The 19193-nt window shown below is 41.0% G+C and overlaps 1 protein-coding gene across 4 annotated transcripts in view; it reads left to right on the forward strand.

Moving 5' to 3' along the window:
- specc1 (sperm antigen with calponin homology and coiled-coil domains 1) overlaps positions 1 to 19193 on the forward strand; it is a 169114-nt gene that overhangs the window by 134271 nt on the left and 15650 nt on the right. For all 4 annotated transcript variants that reach the window (XM_024431744.2, XM_024431747.1, XM_024431745.2 and 1 more), the window contains one exon: positions 8769 to 8885. In XM_024431744.2, coding sequence (XP_024287512.1) covers positions 8769 to 8885 — 117 coding nt within the window. The remainder of the gene's footprint in view (positions 1 to 8768; positions 8886 to 19193) is intronic.

The following is a 19193-nucleotide window of genomic DNA, read 5'->3' on the forward strand; positions in this document are numbered from 1 at the left end:
ATTCAACATCACACTGATGTGATTCAGGACCGCGGACAGCGACTACGATCCAATGTGGGAGAAAGCGATTTGTTATAAAATAAAATAATTTTTATTTGTGTTGCGTCATTGTTCTTACATAATATAACCATATACAGTTTCAGTAGCACGTCTTAGTCTAATGGACTGTGCCATCCCCACGGCCTCCACAATGGATCAGTTCACTCAGACAGATGCAAATCAGATCGAGATCTTTTTTGTGTGTTTTTTGCTACTGCTCGACTAAAGAAATCTCGGTAGACCAAAAGTGTATCGATCAAACAATTGACCAGTTGACAAAATGGGGTCAGCCCTACACCTCACACACATGATTATGGGCTTAAAATATAGAGTAAAATATAGAGTGGAAATATATTCAATTTTGAGTTTGCATTCCAATATTACACTTTATATACATGACATGACAGAAGACTGAAATATAACAAAACCTTTTGACATAGAAACACCGGATATTAAGGGTGGGAGTTTTAAAAAATCATGTTTATTAATTATGACATTTTGAAAAATATTAAAAACATTCCACTCATGAGGCCACTAGAGGATGATTTGGTCATTTGACTGCAGGAAAGAGGTACAGCTGGATTACCTGGCAAAGCAAATGTATACTCTCTCTCTCGATTCATCTCTCCCCCACTCTATCTATATCTAGCTTGCCCACTTCCACCTCTCTCTCCCCCTCTCCTCTCTCACCCCCTCTCAATCTCCCTTATGCCCCTTCTCTGTCTCTATCTCTCCCCCTCTTCTCGCTCTCTCCCCCACTATACTTTCATTTGATTTCTTTCTCCTTTTGGTTCTAGTAACTGGGCAGCTCAGTCTTTTGTGTAGAGCGAGACATTTCCTGTCGCTTGATGCTGTGTTTGCTTTTCTGAGCCTGGTCCCGAGTAATGATTGGGTCTGCTGTTGTTTTAACATTCATGGTGCCCCCTCTCTATCCCCCATCCCCCTTTATTCTGCCCCCACCCCCCACCCATACATGGCCAGACCAGGCCAGGATGTAACTCTGTGCTCCTCAGAACAAGATACACACACACAGACTGTGGACCCCTTCATCCCTCCTCTACCTCCCTGCCCAACCCATGAGTCATTGTCTGAGTCAGACAGACCCTGTGGGTGTATGTATCAGTGTGTCTGGCTGTCTCATCCCCATACAGTAGAATGGGCTCAGAGCTGCTGCTGCTCCAGTCCACAGACTGGCAGGACAGGAGAGAGGAGAGTAGAGGGAGGTATGGAAGGAATTCCCAACCTACATAACTGTGCAGGTCTGCCTGGGTGGGAGACAATAATAGACAGGCAATGAGTGATCTCACAGTGATGGGATATCTTGTTCTAATCTACATGCTTTTAGTTTGGTGCATTTGTACTGAATGGATTGAGTCTCTAGTGAATCAAGGAATAGATTGTAAGGTTCCTTGCTGTTAATAACACAATGGCAGTAATAACATGTTTCTTTCTATCCCATAAATTGGACCCAAGAGCAGCATCTGTTATTGAGAACGGCAGAATGATAAAGTCTCCATCCCAAACGGCACCCTATTCCCTATTTAGAGCACTACTTTTAAATCCAGACTTTTGTCAGTGCAGTGTATCGACGGAATAGGGTACCATTTGGTATGCAGCCAAAGTGACCGTTCTGTAACCTCAGGAATGCATTGCAGCATTTGAGTCACCCCTATCCTCCCAAAAGCCCTGTGACAGGAAGCCCATCTGGGACAGACAGCAGGACAACTAAGTGACAGGGTCAGGGGACCTACAGGGATTGCACCCAGGGGAGACAGCTCTCTGGCTGGGTGTCCTGTTCCCAACATCCCCTCTGGATCTGACAGAACATGGAAAGGAAGAAGGGGACACAAGAAATGACTCTCAATTCAACTAGGATCTACACTGTAAAAAAGAGTCAACTTAACCAATTACTTAATCAGCATTATTCTGTGAGTTGGGTGGACTTCAGAAGGACAAGCCATTCTGCTAATGTATAAATGTTTGTTCACTCAACAAACTTTACTCATAGGGAGTTGGGCCACTAGAGGACGATTTGGTCATTTGACTGCAGGAAAGAGGTAAAAAAAAACCTGTTGAGTAAAATGACAAATTCGTGTTTGTCGTTCGAAGGCAACACTGTATGTTGGTTCAGCTACACTACCGGTCCAAAGTTTTAGAACACCTACTCATTCAAGGATTTTTCTTTATTTTTACACTTTTCTACATTGAAGACATCAAAACTATGAAATAACACATATGGAATCTATATTTAAATATAATATAACATTTTTTATATTTGAGATTCTTCAAATAGCCACCATTTCCCTTGATGACAGCTTTGCACACGCTTGCCATTCTCTCAACCAACTTCTCCTGGAATTGTTTTCCAACAGTCTTGAAGGAGTTCCCACAAATATGCCTAGCACTTGTTGGCTGCTTTTCCTTCACTCTGTGGTCCGACTCATCCCAAACCATCTCCATTTGGTTGAGTTCGGGGGACTGTGGAGCCCAGGTCATCTGATGCAGCACTCCATCACTCTCCTTCTTGGTCAAATAACCCTTACACATTCTGGAGGTGTGTTGAGTCATTCCCCTGTTAAATGATAGTTCCACTAAGCCCAAACCAGATGGGATGGCGTATCGCTGCAGAATGCTGTGGTAGCCATGCTGGTTAAGTGTGCCTTAAATTCTAAATAAATCAAAGACAGTGTCACGAGCAAAGCACCTCCACACCATAACACCTCCTCCATGCTTTACGGTGGGAAATACACATGCAGAAATATTCCGTTCACCCACACAGCGTCTCACAAAGACACAGCAGTTGGAACCAAAAATCTCAAATTTGGACTCGTGTTTCTTGGCCCAAGCATGTCTCTTCTTCTTATTGGTGTCCTTTTGTAGTGTTTTCTTTGCAGCAATTTGAACATGAACAGTTGATGTTGAGATGTGTCTGTTACTTGAACTCTGTGAAGCATGTATTTGGGCTGCAATTTCTGAGGCTGGTAACTAATGAACTTATCCTCTGCAGCAGATGTAACTCTGGGTCTTCTATTCCAGTGGTGGTCCTCATGAGAGCCAGTTTCATCAGAATGCTTGATGGTTTTTGCGACTGCACTTTCAAAGTTCTTGAAATGCTCCCTATTGACTGACCTTCATGTCTTAAAGAAATTATGGACTGTTCTTGCCATAATATGGACTTGGTGTTTTACCAAATAGGTTTATCTTCAGTATACCCCCTACATTGTCACAACACAACTGATTGGCTCAGACGCATTAAGAAGGAAAGAAACTCCACAAATTAACTTTTAATAAGGCACACCTGTTAATTGAAATGCATTCCAGGTGACTACCTCATGAACTGGTTGAGAGAATGCCAAGCGTGTGCAAAGCTGTCATCAAGGTAAAGGCTGGCTATTTGAAGAATCTCATATAAAATATATTTAGATTTGTTTTACCCTTTTTTGGTTACTACATGATTCCATGTGTGTTATTTCATAGTTTTGATGTCGTCACTATTATTCTACAGTGTAAAAAATAGTAAAAATAAAGAAAACCCTTGAATGAGTAGGTGTTCTAAATCTTTTGACCGTTAGTGTATATGCCCAAATGTTAACCAAACTCACAATGCTATTGTAGCTGGTTAAATCAAATAAAATGTTTTAATCAAATTGTATTTGTCACATGCGCAGAATACAACACTTGTAGACCTTACAATGAAATGCTTACTAACAAGCCCTTAACCAACAATGTAGTTTTAAGAAAAAAAATAAGAAAAAAGTGGAATAAAAGTAACAAATAATTAAAGAGCAGAAGTAAATTAAAATAAAACAATAGCGAGGCTATATACAGGGGGTACCATTCAATGTGCGGGGGCACCAGTTAGTCCAGGTAATTGAGGTAATATTTACATGTAGGTAGAGTTATTAAAGTGACTATGCATAGATAATAACAGAGGGTAGCAGCAGCGTAAAAGGGGGGGGGTAATGCAAATAGTCTGGGTAACCATTTGATTAGATGTTCAGGAGTCTTATGGCTTGGGGGTAGAAGCTTTTTAGAAGCCTCTTGGACCTAGACTTGGCGCTCCGGTACCGCTTGCCGTGCGGTAGTAGTGAGAACAGTCTATGACTAGGCTGGCTGGAGTCTTTGACAATTTTTAGGGCCTGGATGGCAGGAAGCTTGGCCCCAGTGATGTCCTGGGCCGTAGGCACTACCCTCTGTAGTGCCTTGCGGTCGGAGACAGAGCAGTTGCCATACCAAGTAGTGATGCAACCCGTCAGGATGCTCTTGATGGTGCAGCTGTAGAATCTTTTGAGGATCTGAGGGCCCATGCCAAATCTTTTCAGCCTCCTGAGCGGGATTACGTTTTGTTGTGCCCTCTTCACGACTGTTTTGGTGTGCTTGGACCATGTTCGTTTGTTGGTGATGCTTTCAACCTGCTCCTCTACAATCCCGTCGATGAGAATGGGGGCATTTTCGGTCCTCCTTTTCCTGTAGTCCACAATCTTCTCCTTTGTCTTGATCACATAGAGGGAGAGGTTATTGTCCGGGCACCACACAGTCAGGTCTCTGACTTCCTCCCTATAGGCTGTCTCATCGTTGTCGGTGATCAGGCCTACCACTGTTGTGTCATCTTCAAACTTAATGATGGTGTTGGAGTCGTACCTGGCCATGCAGTCATGAGTGAACCGGGAGTACAGGAGGGGACATAGCACGCACCCCTGAGGGGCCCACGTGTTGAGGATCCACGAGGCGGATATGTTGTTACCTACCCTTACCACCTGGGGGCGGCCCATCAGGAAGTCCAGGATCCTGTTGCAGAGGGAGCTGTTTAGTCCCAGGGTCCTTAGCTTTGGTGAGCTTTGAGGGCACTATGGTGTTGAACACTGAGCTGTAGTCAATGAATAGCATTCTCACATAGGTGTTCCTTTTGTCCAGGTGTGAAAGTGCAGTGTGGAGTGCAATAGAGATTGCATCATCTGTGGATTTGTTGGAGCGGTATGCAATTTGGAGTGCGTCTAGGGTTTCTAGGACAATGGTGTTGATTTTTAGCCATGACCATCCTTTCAAAGCACTTCATGGCTACTGACATGAGTGCTACGGGTCGGTAGTCATTTAGGCAGGTTACCTTAGTGTTCTTGGGCACAGGAACTATAGTGTCTGCTTGAAACATGTTGTTATTACAGATTCAGACAGGGATAGGTTGAAAATGTCAGTAAAGACACTTGCCAGTTGGTCAGCGCATGCGGCCTTGTGAAAGTTGACCTGTTTAAAGGTCTTACTCACATCAGCTGCGGAGAGCTTGATCACACAGTTGTCCGGAACAGCTGATGGTCTCATGCATGTTTCAGTGTTACTTGCCTCGAAGCGAGCATATAAGTAATTTAGCTCCTCTGGTCGGCTCGTGTCACTGAGCAGCTCTCAGCTGTGCTTCCCTTCGTAGTCTGTTATAGTTTGCAAGCCCTGCCACATCCGTACGATTCAATCTTAGGCCTGTATTGACACTTTGCCTGTTAGATGGTTCATCAGAGGGCATGGCGTGATTTCTTATAAGCTTCTGGGTTAGAGTCCCACTCCTTGAAAGCAGCAGCTCTACCCTTTAGCTCAGTTCAGATGTTGCTTGTAATCCATGGCTTCAGTTTGGGGTATGTACTCGCAGTCACTGTGGAGACATCATCGACACACTTATTGATGAAGCCAGTGACTGATGTGGTGTACTCCTCAATGCCATCAGAAGAATCCCAGAACATATTCCAGTCTGTTTTACCTTTATTTAACTAGTCAGTTAAGAACAAATTCTTATTTTCAATGATGGCCTAGGAACAGTGGGTTAACTGCCTTGTTCAGGGGCAAAACAACAGATTTTTTTTTACCTTGTCAGCTCGGAGATTTGATCTTGCAACCTATCGGTTACTAGACGAACACTAACCACTAGGCTACCCTGCCGTTACCTTACAATTGTAAATTGAATTAACAAACTCTGCTCAAAGTGAGATGAATTTGAACAGCATATTGAGTAAAATTACAAGCTTATGTTTGCTCAAAACCATGCCAACATTATATTTCCCAGCATGCTCTATTGCAGGTTGATTTTCAGATTTTTTTGTTTCAATACCTGTGTTTTTGCATGTACATTAATTGGTTGTTTCATCTTATGCTACACAAATATAAATAAATATATTTATATAATACTAATAGCTAATCCAATCTGTTAGTAGTTGGATTTTCTGCACCCATTACTGAGATGTCTGTTTCAGTTTATATAATTTAGGTAGTCTCAATAAACTATCTTCCCTACCTTGGCAGTCATTGTGAATGCAAGTTGCAGTTGATTAAAAGTTCAAATTGTTGGATATCCTCACTTTGGCTGGATTCCAATAGGAATTGCACATCACTTTGTAAGCCAGCATAATTTGACTTGCAGGAGTTTTAGACCACTGCATTAAGGTGTAATTAGTCCCTCAAAGAAAGGCCTTATGATATATGTAATGTATTGTCATAAAGAGTTTGGGTTTTACACTGGGAAATATGCAAAAAAGGTGAACATACATTCTCAAGTTGAATTGTATGTTCATTCAGCTATTTGTCCAAATGTTGAGCAAACTCACAATCCTATTGCAGCTGGTTGCCTTACAATTGTAGATTCAATTAACTTTTATACTATTTTGTTGAATAAACTCAAATCCTATTACAGTTGGTTGCCTTATGTTGAATCAACTTTTTTTACAGTGTGACTGGGAGAGTGGATACCCACTGGGCACACACTGGTTGAATCAACATTGTTTCCACTTGATTTCAATTAAATGATGTTGTACCAAAACGGAATAGACGTTGAATTGACATCTATGCCTAGTGAGTAGAGATGAAAGCTGGAGAAAGCCCAATGTCTTTCCTTAGACCTCTGTCTTTTCTTATTGTATGTTGGACATGATGGATGAGGTGCTGTGTGTGGAGAGAGACACACATACAAACCCCTGGACATGCTGCGCTGGATGTTTCTGTAATGAACACGATAGGAGACAGAGTGCTGGTTTCAAGCGCAAGGCGCACCAGGTGTTTCTTTGTAAAGGACCACAGGAGGAGGCAGGTACCTGGGTCCAGGGGCAGACAAAAGGTCATATACAGGGGTCCAAAAAAGGCAACAGTACAGGCAGAGAGAAGGCTAATGACGTAGCCCGGGAGATCAGGCACAAGGTTGAAGACAGGAAATCTGAAAGGCTAAAGTACAGGCAGGGAGTAGGCAAAAATGCATCGTTAGTGAGGATGGCCAAAACTACGGTACACAGGAGGACTAATACGGGGAAAACCAGCGCTCCGAATAGAAAAGTGTATCAAAACAAACAATACCTCACAATGATGGGGTGCAAAGAACTGAACTAAATAGTGTGTGTAAATGACATACAGGTGTGTGAACAGGTGATCAGAATTCAGGTGATTTGGATCTGGAGAGTGAGCTGGGTTCAGGGGATCTGTGTTTGAGAGTGTGAGCTGGAAAGTGGGCTGGAGAGTGAGCTGCGTTCAGGGGATCTACGTGTTTGAGAGTGTGAGTTGGAAGCAGATGTTTCAGTTGTAAAACACACTGGAATATGGATGAAGGGTTTATGGGAATAAGACAAGACCCTCTTACAAAACATTTGAGAAATAACGACAGTTTGATGAGGGGTATTTCCTCATGAGGTGCCTCGTAAATGGGCATCTCTGTGCTGTAGATATTGTTATAAATTGTTGTAAATGGATTGTTGTAAATTGCTAGTGTGTCACACCCTGACCATAGTTTGCTGTGTATGTTTTGGTTGGTCAGGGTGTGAGCTGAGTGGGCATTCTATGTTTGGCCTGATATGGTTCTCAATCAGAGGCAGGTGTTCGTCATTGTCTCTGATTGGGAACCATATTTAGGTAGCCTGTTTGGTGTGTGATTGTCCTTGTTCCTGTCTGTGTACTTTGCACCAGTATTAGGCCGTTTCGGTTTTCGTGTTACGTTTTTGTATTTTGATTAGTGTTTTTTACTTTGTTTCATTAAACATGGATCGCAATAGCCACGCCGCATTTTGGTCTGACTCTCTTTCACCTAAGGAAAACCGTTACATGTTGTATTTAATTGCATTGAGTGCATGTGAAGTATTGATCTTGCCCACCTGTCATCTTGCTGCAAAATGAGGACCACAATGAAAATAAGCCTCCGGGCTTGATTCTGTTTTTATACTCAATAATCTTTTATCTATGTAATATTGTCTCTGGCTGGAGCGGCCACTTTTAATTATCCAATAAATTAAATCGATCTTAACACACAGCAATACAAGTAGCTCTCCAATCGCACATGAGCTAGCTTATTGATCAACTTTGGACTAAGTATGGAGATGAAACTACACATTCGTTTTCATTTGTGTGTTGCTTCATATGTTAATGTGCTTGAGTGGGTGTCTTTATGTGCTTCCGCATCTCTTAACCATGTTCTCAGGATGTAGATCATTACTTTCCCTCCTTTCCGGCTGAATGAGCAAGAACTAAATGCAACCTAAAGCTAATTGCCAGTTTATAATAGGGGACAATGAAGGTTGACCAGGTTGTTTCCATTCTCTCCTTTATGCATAATGTGCTGTATGTAAAATGCTTCATTTAAGCTTGTTATGGTTGTTAGACATTGTTATAGACACATCCACTGCTGGTACTAGAAGAAAAAGGACACCTTCCTCTCTCTATACATATCTTTCTCACTCTCAATCTCTCTCTCTCTCCATCTATCTCTCTTGTAGAACATTGATGTGACAAACTTCAGCAGCAGCTGGAGTGATGGCCTGGCATTCTGTGCTCTCCTCCATACATACCTGCCCGCACACATCCCTTACCAGGAACTCATCAGTCAAGACAAGGTACCCATCTCACACACATACATGCATGCATACATGCAGACAACTGCACAAACACACACTCATTCATTTATCATTCCAATTAAGAGCTCATGAACATGGACACCAACACTGATGTGACCTTCTACTTTCTCAATTAATTTATTTTTCAAGAACCTTTTAGAGTACCTCCAAAGCATCATTCATAGCGCAACACTTTAATACCTTACACTAAAGTCTATTGTATGAGAAACATAGGCTGAGATTTACTAAAGGTATGCAGGGGCACACAACCTGTTTTGCGTGTTAAATAGCATTTTACTGTGGTGACCATTTTACTAAAGGGGTGCGTAAGCATCACAGCATGTAAAACCTACCAAATGTGGTGGAGCATGTTCCTTTATATTTGGGAGATCCTCCAAAGCACCATTGATAAAGACACATTTTAATCCCTTAGACCAGTGGTTCCCAAACTTTTTAGAATCCCATACCCCTTTGAACATTCAACCTCCAGCTGCGTACCCCCTCTAGCACCACGGTCAGCTCACTCTCAAAAGTAATTTTTTTGCTGTCATTGTAAGCCTGCCACACACACACTATACGATACATTTATTAAACATAAGAATGAGTGAGAGTTTGTCACAACCCGACTCGTGGGAAGTGACAAAGAGCTCTTATAGGACCAGGGCACAAATAATAATAATTAATCATTTTGCTCTTTATTTAACCATCTTACATTAAAAAAAACAAATTTGTTCATAGAAAATTGTGAATAACTCACCACAGGTTAATGAGAAGGGTGTGCTTGAAAGGGTGCACATAACTCTGCAATGTTGGGTTGTATTGGAGAGAGTCTCAGTCTTAAATCATTTTCCACACACAGTCTGTGCCTGTATTTCGTTTTCATGCTCGTGAGGGCGAGAATCCACTCTCACATACGTAGGTACGTGTTTGCAAAGGCCATCAGTGTCTTAACAGCGCAATTTGCCAAGGCAAGATACTCTGAACGCAGCCCAATCCAGAAATCTGTCAGTGGCTTCTGATTAAATTACATTTTCACAGAACCGCTTGTTGCAATTTCGATGAATCTCTCTTGTTCAGATATCGGTAAGTGGACTGGAGGCAGGGCATGAAAGGGATAACGAATCCAGTTGTTTGTCGTCCATTTCGGGAAAGTACCTGGGTAATTGTGCACCCGGCACACTCTCACTCAGGTGCTTCGCTATATCACATTTGACATTGTCCGTAAGCTTGAGTTCATTTGCACACAAAAAATCATACAATGATGGAAAGACCTGTGTGTTGTCCTAATGCAGACAGAGAAGAGCTCCAACTTCTTAATCATAGCCTCAATTTTGTCCCACACATTGAATATACAGTTGTAGTATGTAGTTGCAGAGTCCCTGTAATCCTCGATTCAGATCATTCAGGTGGGAAAAAACATCACCCAGATAGGCCAGTCATGTGAGAAACTCGTTATCATGCAAGCAGTCAGACAAGCGAAAAATATGGTCAGTAATGAAAACGTATCAATACTTTTCCCCTTGATAACTAGCGCACTTCTGTATGTTGTAAAAGCGTTACATGGTCGCTGCCCATATCATTGCATAGTGGAGAAAACGAGAGTTCAGGGGCCTTGCTTTATCAAAGTGAACAATCTTCACTGTAGTGTCCAAAACATCTTTCAAGCTGTCAGGCATTCCCTTGGCTGCAAGAGCCTCTCGGTGGATACTGCAGTGTACCCAAGTGGCGTCGGGAGCAACTGCTTGCACGTGCGTTACCCCTCCACTATGTCTCCCTGTCATGGCTTTTGCGCCATCAGTACAGATACCAACACATCTTGACCACCAAAGTCCATTTGATGTCACAAAGCTCTCCAGTACTTTAAAAATATCCTCTCCTATTGTCCTGGTTTCCAGTGGTTTGCAGAAGAGGATGTCTTCCTTAATTGACCCCCCATAAACGTTATGGACATATACCAGGAGCTGTGCCAGGTCTGTTGACTCATACAGCTGTAATGCATAGAATTCACTGGCTTATCTGCGAAGCAGTAATTGTTTCACAACATCTCCTGTCATGTCACTGATGCGTCGTGAAACAGTGTTGTTTGATGAAGACATTGTCTGTATAGTTTTTCCCCCAGCATTGTCCCAGCCATATCCGCGGCAACAGGAAGAATTAAGTCCTCCACTCTACACAAGAGAGTAATGGTTAATGTGATTGGATATTAATTATTTGACTAGGCTACCTATATTTGACATTGTGTTGTTATTTCGCTGAACACTAGATTCTATTTTTGGAATTAAAAAGAGGCTACTCAGGCGAGAAAAAAACCTCACCCAAATGTATAGCCCTGTTGGAAAATATAAATGGACTGTTTGAAAATGTGAAGGAAAAAAATGTGAATCACATTTTTATTTGGCATACACCCGATGGCATTGCGTGAACCAATTTTGGAATAACTGCCTTAGACTAAGGCCTAGATTCAATCCGGACGGTGGAAGATCCGCGCAATTTAACTTTAAATGCAATGTTTCTGCATTCGCGAAGGCTGCATTCACAGTAAACACTGCATACGCGGATCTTCTGCGGTCCGGAATGAATCCAGCCCTAAGGGCTTTTGTATGACAAGCATGTACCTTTAAAGCCACCCTCTATCACTTGGTGTTAAAGAGAAGCGGCTATATATTAGTGTTGACAAACAGTCCTGCTGTATGTATATGCAGGTGGCATAGAGAGGAGAGAGAAGGGCACAAAAACACAGCAAACAGGCTCCGCTTCGTGCCATGTGTTGGGTTCAGCACCCCTGTGTTTATTCGACCAGCTCACTATAAACAAAAGAGGACGACACTTTGGCACACACACACATCCGATGCTGCATGCTATACGTGACAAATTAGCCAGGCTGATTACTATGGTAAAACCTTTCTGTGCCTTCCAGATGACAGACAAAGCTAGCCCATCCCCAGTGAATTATTCAGTGAGGGCTGTGTGTTGGCTTTAATGTGTTCTGTTGAGTGACTTCCTAGTTTCTAGACTTACAGGCCACCTTTGAAAGCAGAAGTTAGAGTGCACCTTTCCTAGAATGTTCTTTGGATCTATCATTCCATTCCATTTATTCAAGCTCTCTGTCATGGCTCAAAATAAGGTTATTTATCAAACATTTACTGTTAGACTCCAACACCATGAGCTTCAGCCTCTGGTTTCCCAATCTCAGCTCTCATCCTTTATTAATAAATCATTTTCAAGCCGTGCAGCTGACATCATGGGCCTGTCCAAAGCAAACAGGGGCTATCGGTTCAAAAATAGTATAGAAATAATAGTCTTGAATGTGCATGTCTCCCATTCCCAGCCAAAGACAACCACTTTGGTCAGAGTGGTTCTAGGTCTCCAAGAGGTCAGTTCAATCAATGTAGTTTGCAAAGGAAAAAGGAGAGACAAATAAATGACCCCCCAACCCTATTTCCCCAACCCCACCCCCCAATGACAAAGCGAAAACAGGTTTTATTGAAATTTTTGCAAATGTATTCTAAATAAAAAACAGATACATTATTTACATAAGAATTCAGACCCTTTGCTATGAGACTCAGAATTGAGCTTAGGCGCATCCTGGTTCCATTGATCATCAGCAACACTCCCCTTCCAACCTGACAGAGCTTGAGAGGATCTGCAGAGAAGATTGAGAGAAACTCCCCAAATACAGTTGTGCCAAGCTTGTAGCGACATACCCAGGAAGACTCAAGGCTGTAATCGCTGCCAAAGGTGCTTCAACAAAGTACTGAGTAAACACTTGTGTTTAAATGGGATATTTCAGGGGGGTATGCATTTGCAAACATTTCTAAAAACCAGTTTTTGTTTTGACATTATGGGATATTGGGTTTAGATTCATGGGGGGGGAGCTATTTAATCAATTTTAGAATAAGGCTGTTACGAAACAAAATGTGGAAAAAGTCAAGGGGTCCGAATACTTTTCCGAATACCCCTTGCCTTTTCCACATTTTATTGTGTTACAGACTGAATTTAAAATTGATTAAATTGAGATGTATTGGTCACTGGCCTACACACAATACCCCTTAATATCAAAGTGGATGTTTTTTTTAACATTTTTACAGATCAATTAAAAATGAAAAGCTGAAATATCTTGAGTCAATAAGTATTCAACCCTTTGTTATGGCAAGCTTCAGTCGAGCAGTGAATATCAAACAGAGCCAACCACAACGACCAGGGAGGTTTTCCAATGCCTCACAAAGGGCACCTATTGCTAGATGGGTATTAATAAACAAAGCAGACATTGAAATGCCTTGGAGCATGGTGAAGTTATTAATTACACTGATGGTCTATCAATACACCCAGTCACTATGTTACGAATCCCTTTTGGCCCGACAGTCTAGGGGGGGGGATGGTAATGAGACCCGTAACATCTCATGCAAATTATAATTGTGACAAAGTAAAAGTGTGAACGAAATAACCACAACTGAAATTATACCGTCAAACTCAGGGTTTATTGTAAAACACACGGTAATGGGGGGAGCAGGAAAAGGGGCTGAGCTGGACCCAAGGAAAGAAACAATAAGCATCCAAAACACCTCTAAGCTAGACTAGCCTAATTTAACAGCTAACTAACTAACCAAAAATACAGTGGGTGGTCCACCCAGTTCTAACTAGTGTTTTTAACAAAGTCTACCTACGGGTAGTGTATGCCCATGGGCGACTTGTCTTGGTTTCCCCTTTTCCCACCAGCAATCAAACAAACACCATAACCAAAAACAATACTCACAGAAGATGACAAAGTGATTTGGAGGTGCTCAAACAAAAGAGAGGTTAAGACACAAAGAGAGAGTGAAACACAGAGATCTACATACATGGCATTTACAGAGAGATTGAGCTCTAGAGCAAACAACTGATGGGGTTTTTAAACCAAGGGAAAGGAACTGTGATAGGGTAGGAAACAGGAGGAGGTGTGTCTTCTGATTGATGATTGATTGTTGACTGATTGGGGAGTGATGATTTTCACCTGTGAGGGGAGAAGGAGAGAAAACACAGGATACACACACAGGATACTTGTATCCGTAACACACTACAAAGATACAGGCGTCCTTCCTAACTTAGTTGCCGAATAGGAAGGAAACCGCTCAGGGATATCAACATGAGGCCATGTTACAGAGTTTAATGGCTGTGATAAGAGAAAACTGAGGACGGAGCAAATACATTGTAGTTACTCCACAATAGTTACCTAATTGACAGGGTGAAAAGAAGGAAGCCTGTACAGAATACAAATATTACAAAACATGCATCCTGTTTGCAACAAGGCACTAAAGTAATACTGCAAACAATGTGGCAAAGCAGTTCACATTTTGTCCTGAATACAAAAGTGTTATGTTTGGGGGAAATACAATACAACACATTACTGAGTACCAAGCTCCATATTTTCAAGTATAGTGGTGGCTGCATGATGTTATGGGAATGCTTTTAGTCATTAAGGACTGGAGAGTTTTTCTGAATAAAAATGAACTGAATAGAGCTAAGCACAGGCAAAATCCTAGAGGAAAACCTGGTTCAGTCTGCTTTCCACCAGACACTGGGAGATTAATTAACCTTTCAGTGGGAGAATAACCAAAAACACAAGGCCAAATCTACACTGAAGTTGCTTACCAAGAAGACAGTGAATGTTCCTGAGTGGCCGAGTTACAGTTTTGACTTAAAGCTGCTCGAAAATCTACGGCAAGACCTGAAAATGGTTGTCTAGCAATGATCAACAACCAATTTGACAGAACATTAAGAATTTTGAAAATAATAATGGCCAACTTTTGCACAATCCAAGTGTGGAAACTTAGTCTTACCCATAAAGACTCACAGCTGTAATCACAGCCAAAGGTGCTTCTACAAAGTATTGACTCTTGAATGTGAATACTTATATAAATTGGATATTTCTGTATTTCATTTTCAATAGATTAGCAAAAAATTATAAGATTCAGATTCCACATTTGTACCATTGAGGGGATGCTAAAGATCGTAAGCCATTATTGTTAAATATTGGAGTATGGGCATGCCATTTTGATTCCCAGTTACATCGTTTTTTCAATATAAATTGTGTGAGCAATCGTTTAAGGGATATATCAGTGGAGACCACCTCTTCCAGAGCAACAGGAGACACCATATAATTCACTATACTTAGCCAGAAGAATCATGTCTAAACCATTTTAAGATGGGGCGAAATGCTAGTGCCTGGAAATACAATTTAAAGTTTGGTACGGATAGTCCTCTCACATCTTTCCCTCTTTGTAAGTTTGTTAATTTTATCCCGGATCGCTTAACTGAAATATACATTTTGAAACAGCACAATGCATTTTATCTCAAAAGCCAGAATGGGAACACATGGGGCGTATTGAACTACGGAAATTCAGCCGAGGCAATATAGTAATTTCGGCAATAGATATTCTCCCAGTTATAGGAACTGGGATGTTAGTCCATCTACTGAGATCAGATTGAGTTGATTAGAGCATTCTGTTAAAGTTTCTGACAATGGTTTTATCTAAGGAAGGAAATATATAATGGGAAACAATTGGGATTCCATAAGTCTTGAGAGGCAGTAGGGCTGGTTTAGTTAGATACATTTCATAACTTGAGATGAAGCTGAATTTATCTAGAAACTTCAATGCGTTTGGGAGTGATTGAAATACATTGTCTAGATATAGTAAAATATTGTCTGTGCATAATCAGATGAAGTGATCAGCAGATTTCAGGGAAATGGTTGTTATTTCCTTCAATTCTCAAATTGCATTGCCCAGGGGGTCCATTGATAATAAAAATAGCAGAGGAGAAATCGGATTGCCTTGTCTACTGCTTCTAGTGATTCTGAATAAATCCGAGCAGATTCAGGTTGAGTGTTTAATAGTCACATGTACAGGGTTGCAGGTGTAATTGCAGGCTACAGTGAGAATATTAGGCTCCGAGCTCCAACATGCAGGACTAAGTGAAATAAAATAAAGAAAATGGTAAAAAATATATATATATAGTACCAGCATACACCTACTCATTCAAGTTTTATTTTTTTTATTTGTACTATTTTCTACATTGCAGAATAATATTGAAGACATCAAAACTATGAAATAACATAGAATCATGTAGTAAGCAAAAAAGAGTTAATCAAATCAAAATATATTTTCGGTTTTAGATTCATCAAAGTAGCCACCCTTTACCTTGATGACAGCTTTTCACACTCTTGGCATTCTCTCAGTCATCTTCATCTGGAATCATTTTCCAACAGTCTTGAAGGAGTTCCCACATATGCTGAGCACTTGTTGGCTGCTTTTCCTTCACTCTGCGGTCCAGCACATCCCAAACCATCTTAATTTGGTTGAGATCATGTGATTGTGGAGGCCAGGTCATCTGAAGAAGTACTCCATCACTCTCCTTCTTGGTCAAATAGCCCTTACTCAGCCTGGAGGTGCGATGGGTCATTGTCCTGTTGAAAAACAAATGATAGTTCCACTGAGCGCAAACCAGATGGGATAGGGTATCGCTGCAGAATGCTGAGGTAGCCGTGCTGGTTAAGTGTGCATTGAATTCTAAATAAATCACTGACAGTGTCACCAACAAAGCACCATCACACCTCCTTCGCCATGCTTCACGGTGGGAACCACACATGCAGAGATCATCCGTTCACCTACTCTGCGTCTCACAAAGACACAGCGGTTGGAACCAAAAATCTCAAATTTGAACTCATCAGACCAACAGACAGATTTCCACTGGTTTAATGTCCATTGGTCGTTTTTCTTGGCCCAAGCAAGTCTCTTCTTTGTATTGGTGTCCTTTAGTAGTGGTTTCTTTGCAGTGATTTGACCATGAAGGCCTGATTCATGCAGTCTCCACTGAACAGTTGATATTGAGATGTGTCTGTTATTTGAACTCTGTGAAGCATTTATTTGGGCTACAATTTCTGAGGCTGGTAACTCTAATGAACTTATCCTCTGTAGCAGAGGTAACTCTGGTTCTTCCTTTCCTGTGGCGGTCCTCATGAGAGCCAGTTTCATCATAGCAGTTGATGGTATTTGCGACTGCACTTGAAGAAATTTCAATGTTCTTGAAATGTTCCATATTGACTGACCTTCATGTCTTAAAGTAATGATGGACTGTGGTTTCTCTTTGCTTATTTGAGCTGTTCTTACCATAGTACGGGCTTGGTCTTTTACCAAATAGGGATATCTTCAGTATACCACCCCTACTTTGTCACAACACAACTGGTTAGTTTAAATGCATTAAGAAGGAAATGCATTCCACAAATTAACTTTTAACAAGGCACACATGTTAATTGAAATGCATTCCAGGTGACTACCTCATGAAGCTGTGTGAGAGAATGCAAAGCTGTCATCAAGGCAAAGGGTGGCTACTTTGAAGAATGTCAAAACACTTGTTTGCTTCTTACATGATTCCATATGTGTTATTTCATAGTTTTGATGTCTTCACTATTATTCTACTATGTATAACATAGTAAAAATAAAGAAAAACCCTTGAATGAGTAGGTGTGTCCAAACTTTTGACTGGTACTGTATATACACTACCATTCTAAATTTTGGGGTCACTTAGAAATGTCCTTGTTTTTTAAAGAAATGCACATTTTTTGTCCATTAAAATAACATCAAATTGATCAGAAATACCGTGTAGACATTGTTAATGTTGTAAATGACTATTGTATCTGAAAATGTATGATTTTTTTATGGAATATCTACATAGCCGTACAGATGCCCATTATCAGCAACCATCACTCCTGTGTTCCAATGGCACTTTGTGTTGGCTAATTCAAGTTTATCATTTTAAAAGGCTAATTGATCATTAGAAAACCCTCTTGCAATTATGTTAGCACAGCTGAAAACTGCTGTGCTTATTAAAGAAGCAATAAAACTGGCCTTCTTTAGACTAGTTGAGTATCTGGAGCATCAGCATTTGTGGGTTCGATTACAGGCTCAAAATGGCCAGAAACAAAGAACTTTCTTCTGAAACTTGTCAGTCTATTCTTGTTCTGAGAAATAAAGGCTATTCCATGCAAGAAATTGCAAAGAAACTGAAGATCTCGTACAATGCTGTGTACTACTCCCTTCACAGAACAGCGCAAACTGTCTCTAACCAGACTAGAAAGAGGAGTGTGAGGCCCCGGTGCACAACTGAGCAAAGGGACAAGTACATTAGAGTGTCTAGTTTGAGAAACAGACGCCTCACAAGTCCTCAACTGGCAGCTTCATTAAATAGTACCAGCAAAACACCAGTCTCAACGTCAACAGTGAAGAGACAATGCTTTTGTTTTTATTGGCCAGTCTGAGATATGGCTTTTTCTTTGCAACTCTTCAATTTAATGATAGTAAAGATACGACAATGTCCAAGAAGTGAAGTCTATATTCTAAATCATATGTTCTAAATCAGATTGGACACCCAGCAAGGGCATCCAATCTGGCCCGCAGGTGGTCTGAGTAAAACATGTATTTATTAGTATTGTTATTTCATTTTTTGTCTTCTTTTTTGTGTGTAGTAAAACAAACTCAATATACTTTTAAATGACTAAAACCAAAACGAAACAGTGTAGAAATGATAATGGTTTCTTGACTGTGGCCAGCTTGCTAACAATAACCAAAATTAAAGCTAGACAGTCAGGGAGTATCGAAAATTCCTAAAACGATGAATAGAGGACTATGTTTTGCAAATTCTGTCGGCGAGGAAATAGAATACATTTTCTGTGCGGCCCTCCGGAGCAACATTTGAATGACACATCTGTTCTAGATACTCTAGACCATAATACATCATGGCCAGTAGGTCAAGTCCTCCCTTGGAGGTAAATGCAATAGTGTAAATGGAGTAGTAGCCCATATGGGACACCTCGGTATATTGTCCATTGTCCATTAGTTGGTGTGGTGTGATCACTGTTTTAATGTCCTGGACCATAGGCAATATAATAACAACAAAATCCAATGCTCAGCAAAAATAGTATTAATGTTCCTTGTACCCAATTGGGGAGTGGGGGGGCTGGCTCCTCGTCATTGTCTTATTCTGAGGGCAGAATCATAGCAATAGGCTAGGCTGAGTGATCATGCATGGATAACATACAGTGCCTTGCAAAAGTATTCGGCCCCCTTGAACTTTGCGACCTTTTGCCACATTTCAGGCTTCAAACATAAAGATATAAAACTGTATTTTTTTGTGAAGAATCAACAACAAGTGGGACACAATCATGAAGTGGAATGACATTTATTGGATATTTCAAACATTTTTAACAAATCAAAAACTGAAAAATTGGGCGTGCAAAATGATTCAGCCCCTTTACTTTCAGTGCAGCAAACTCTC

The sequence above is a fragment of the Oncorhynchus tshawytscha genome, linkage group LG09, assembly GCF_018296145.1.
Source record: "Oncorhynchus tshawytscha isolate Ot180627B linkage group LG09, Otsh_v2.0, whole genome shotgun sequence".
NCBI lineage: Eukaryota > Metazoa > Chordata > Actinopteri > Salmoniformes > Salmonidae > Oncorhynchus > Oncorhynchus tshawytscha.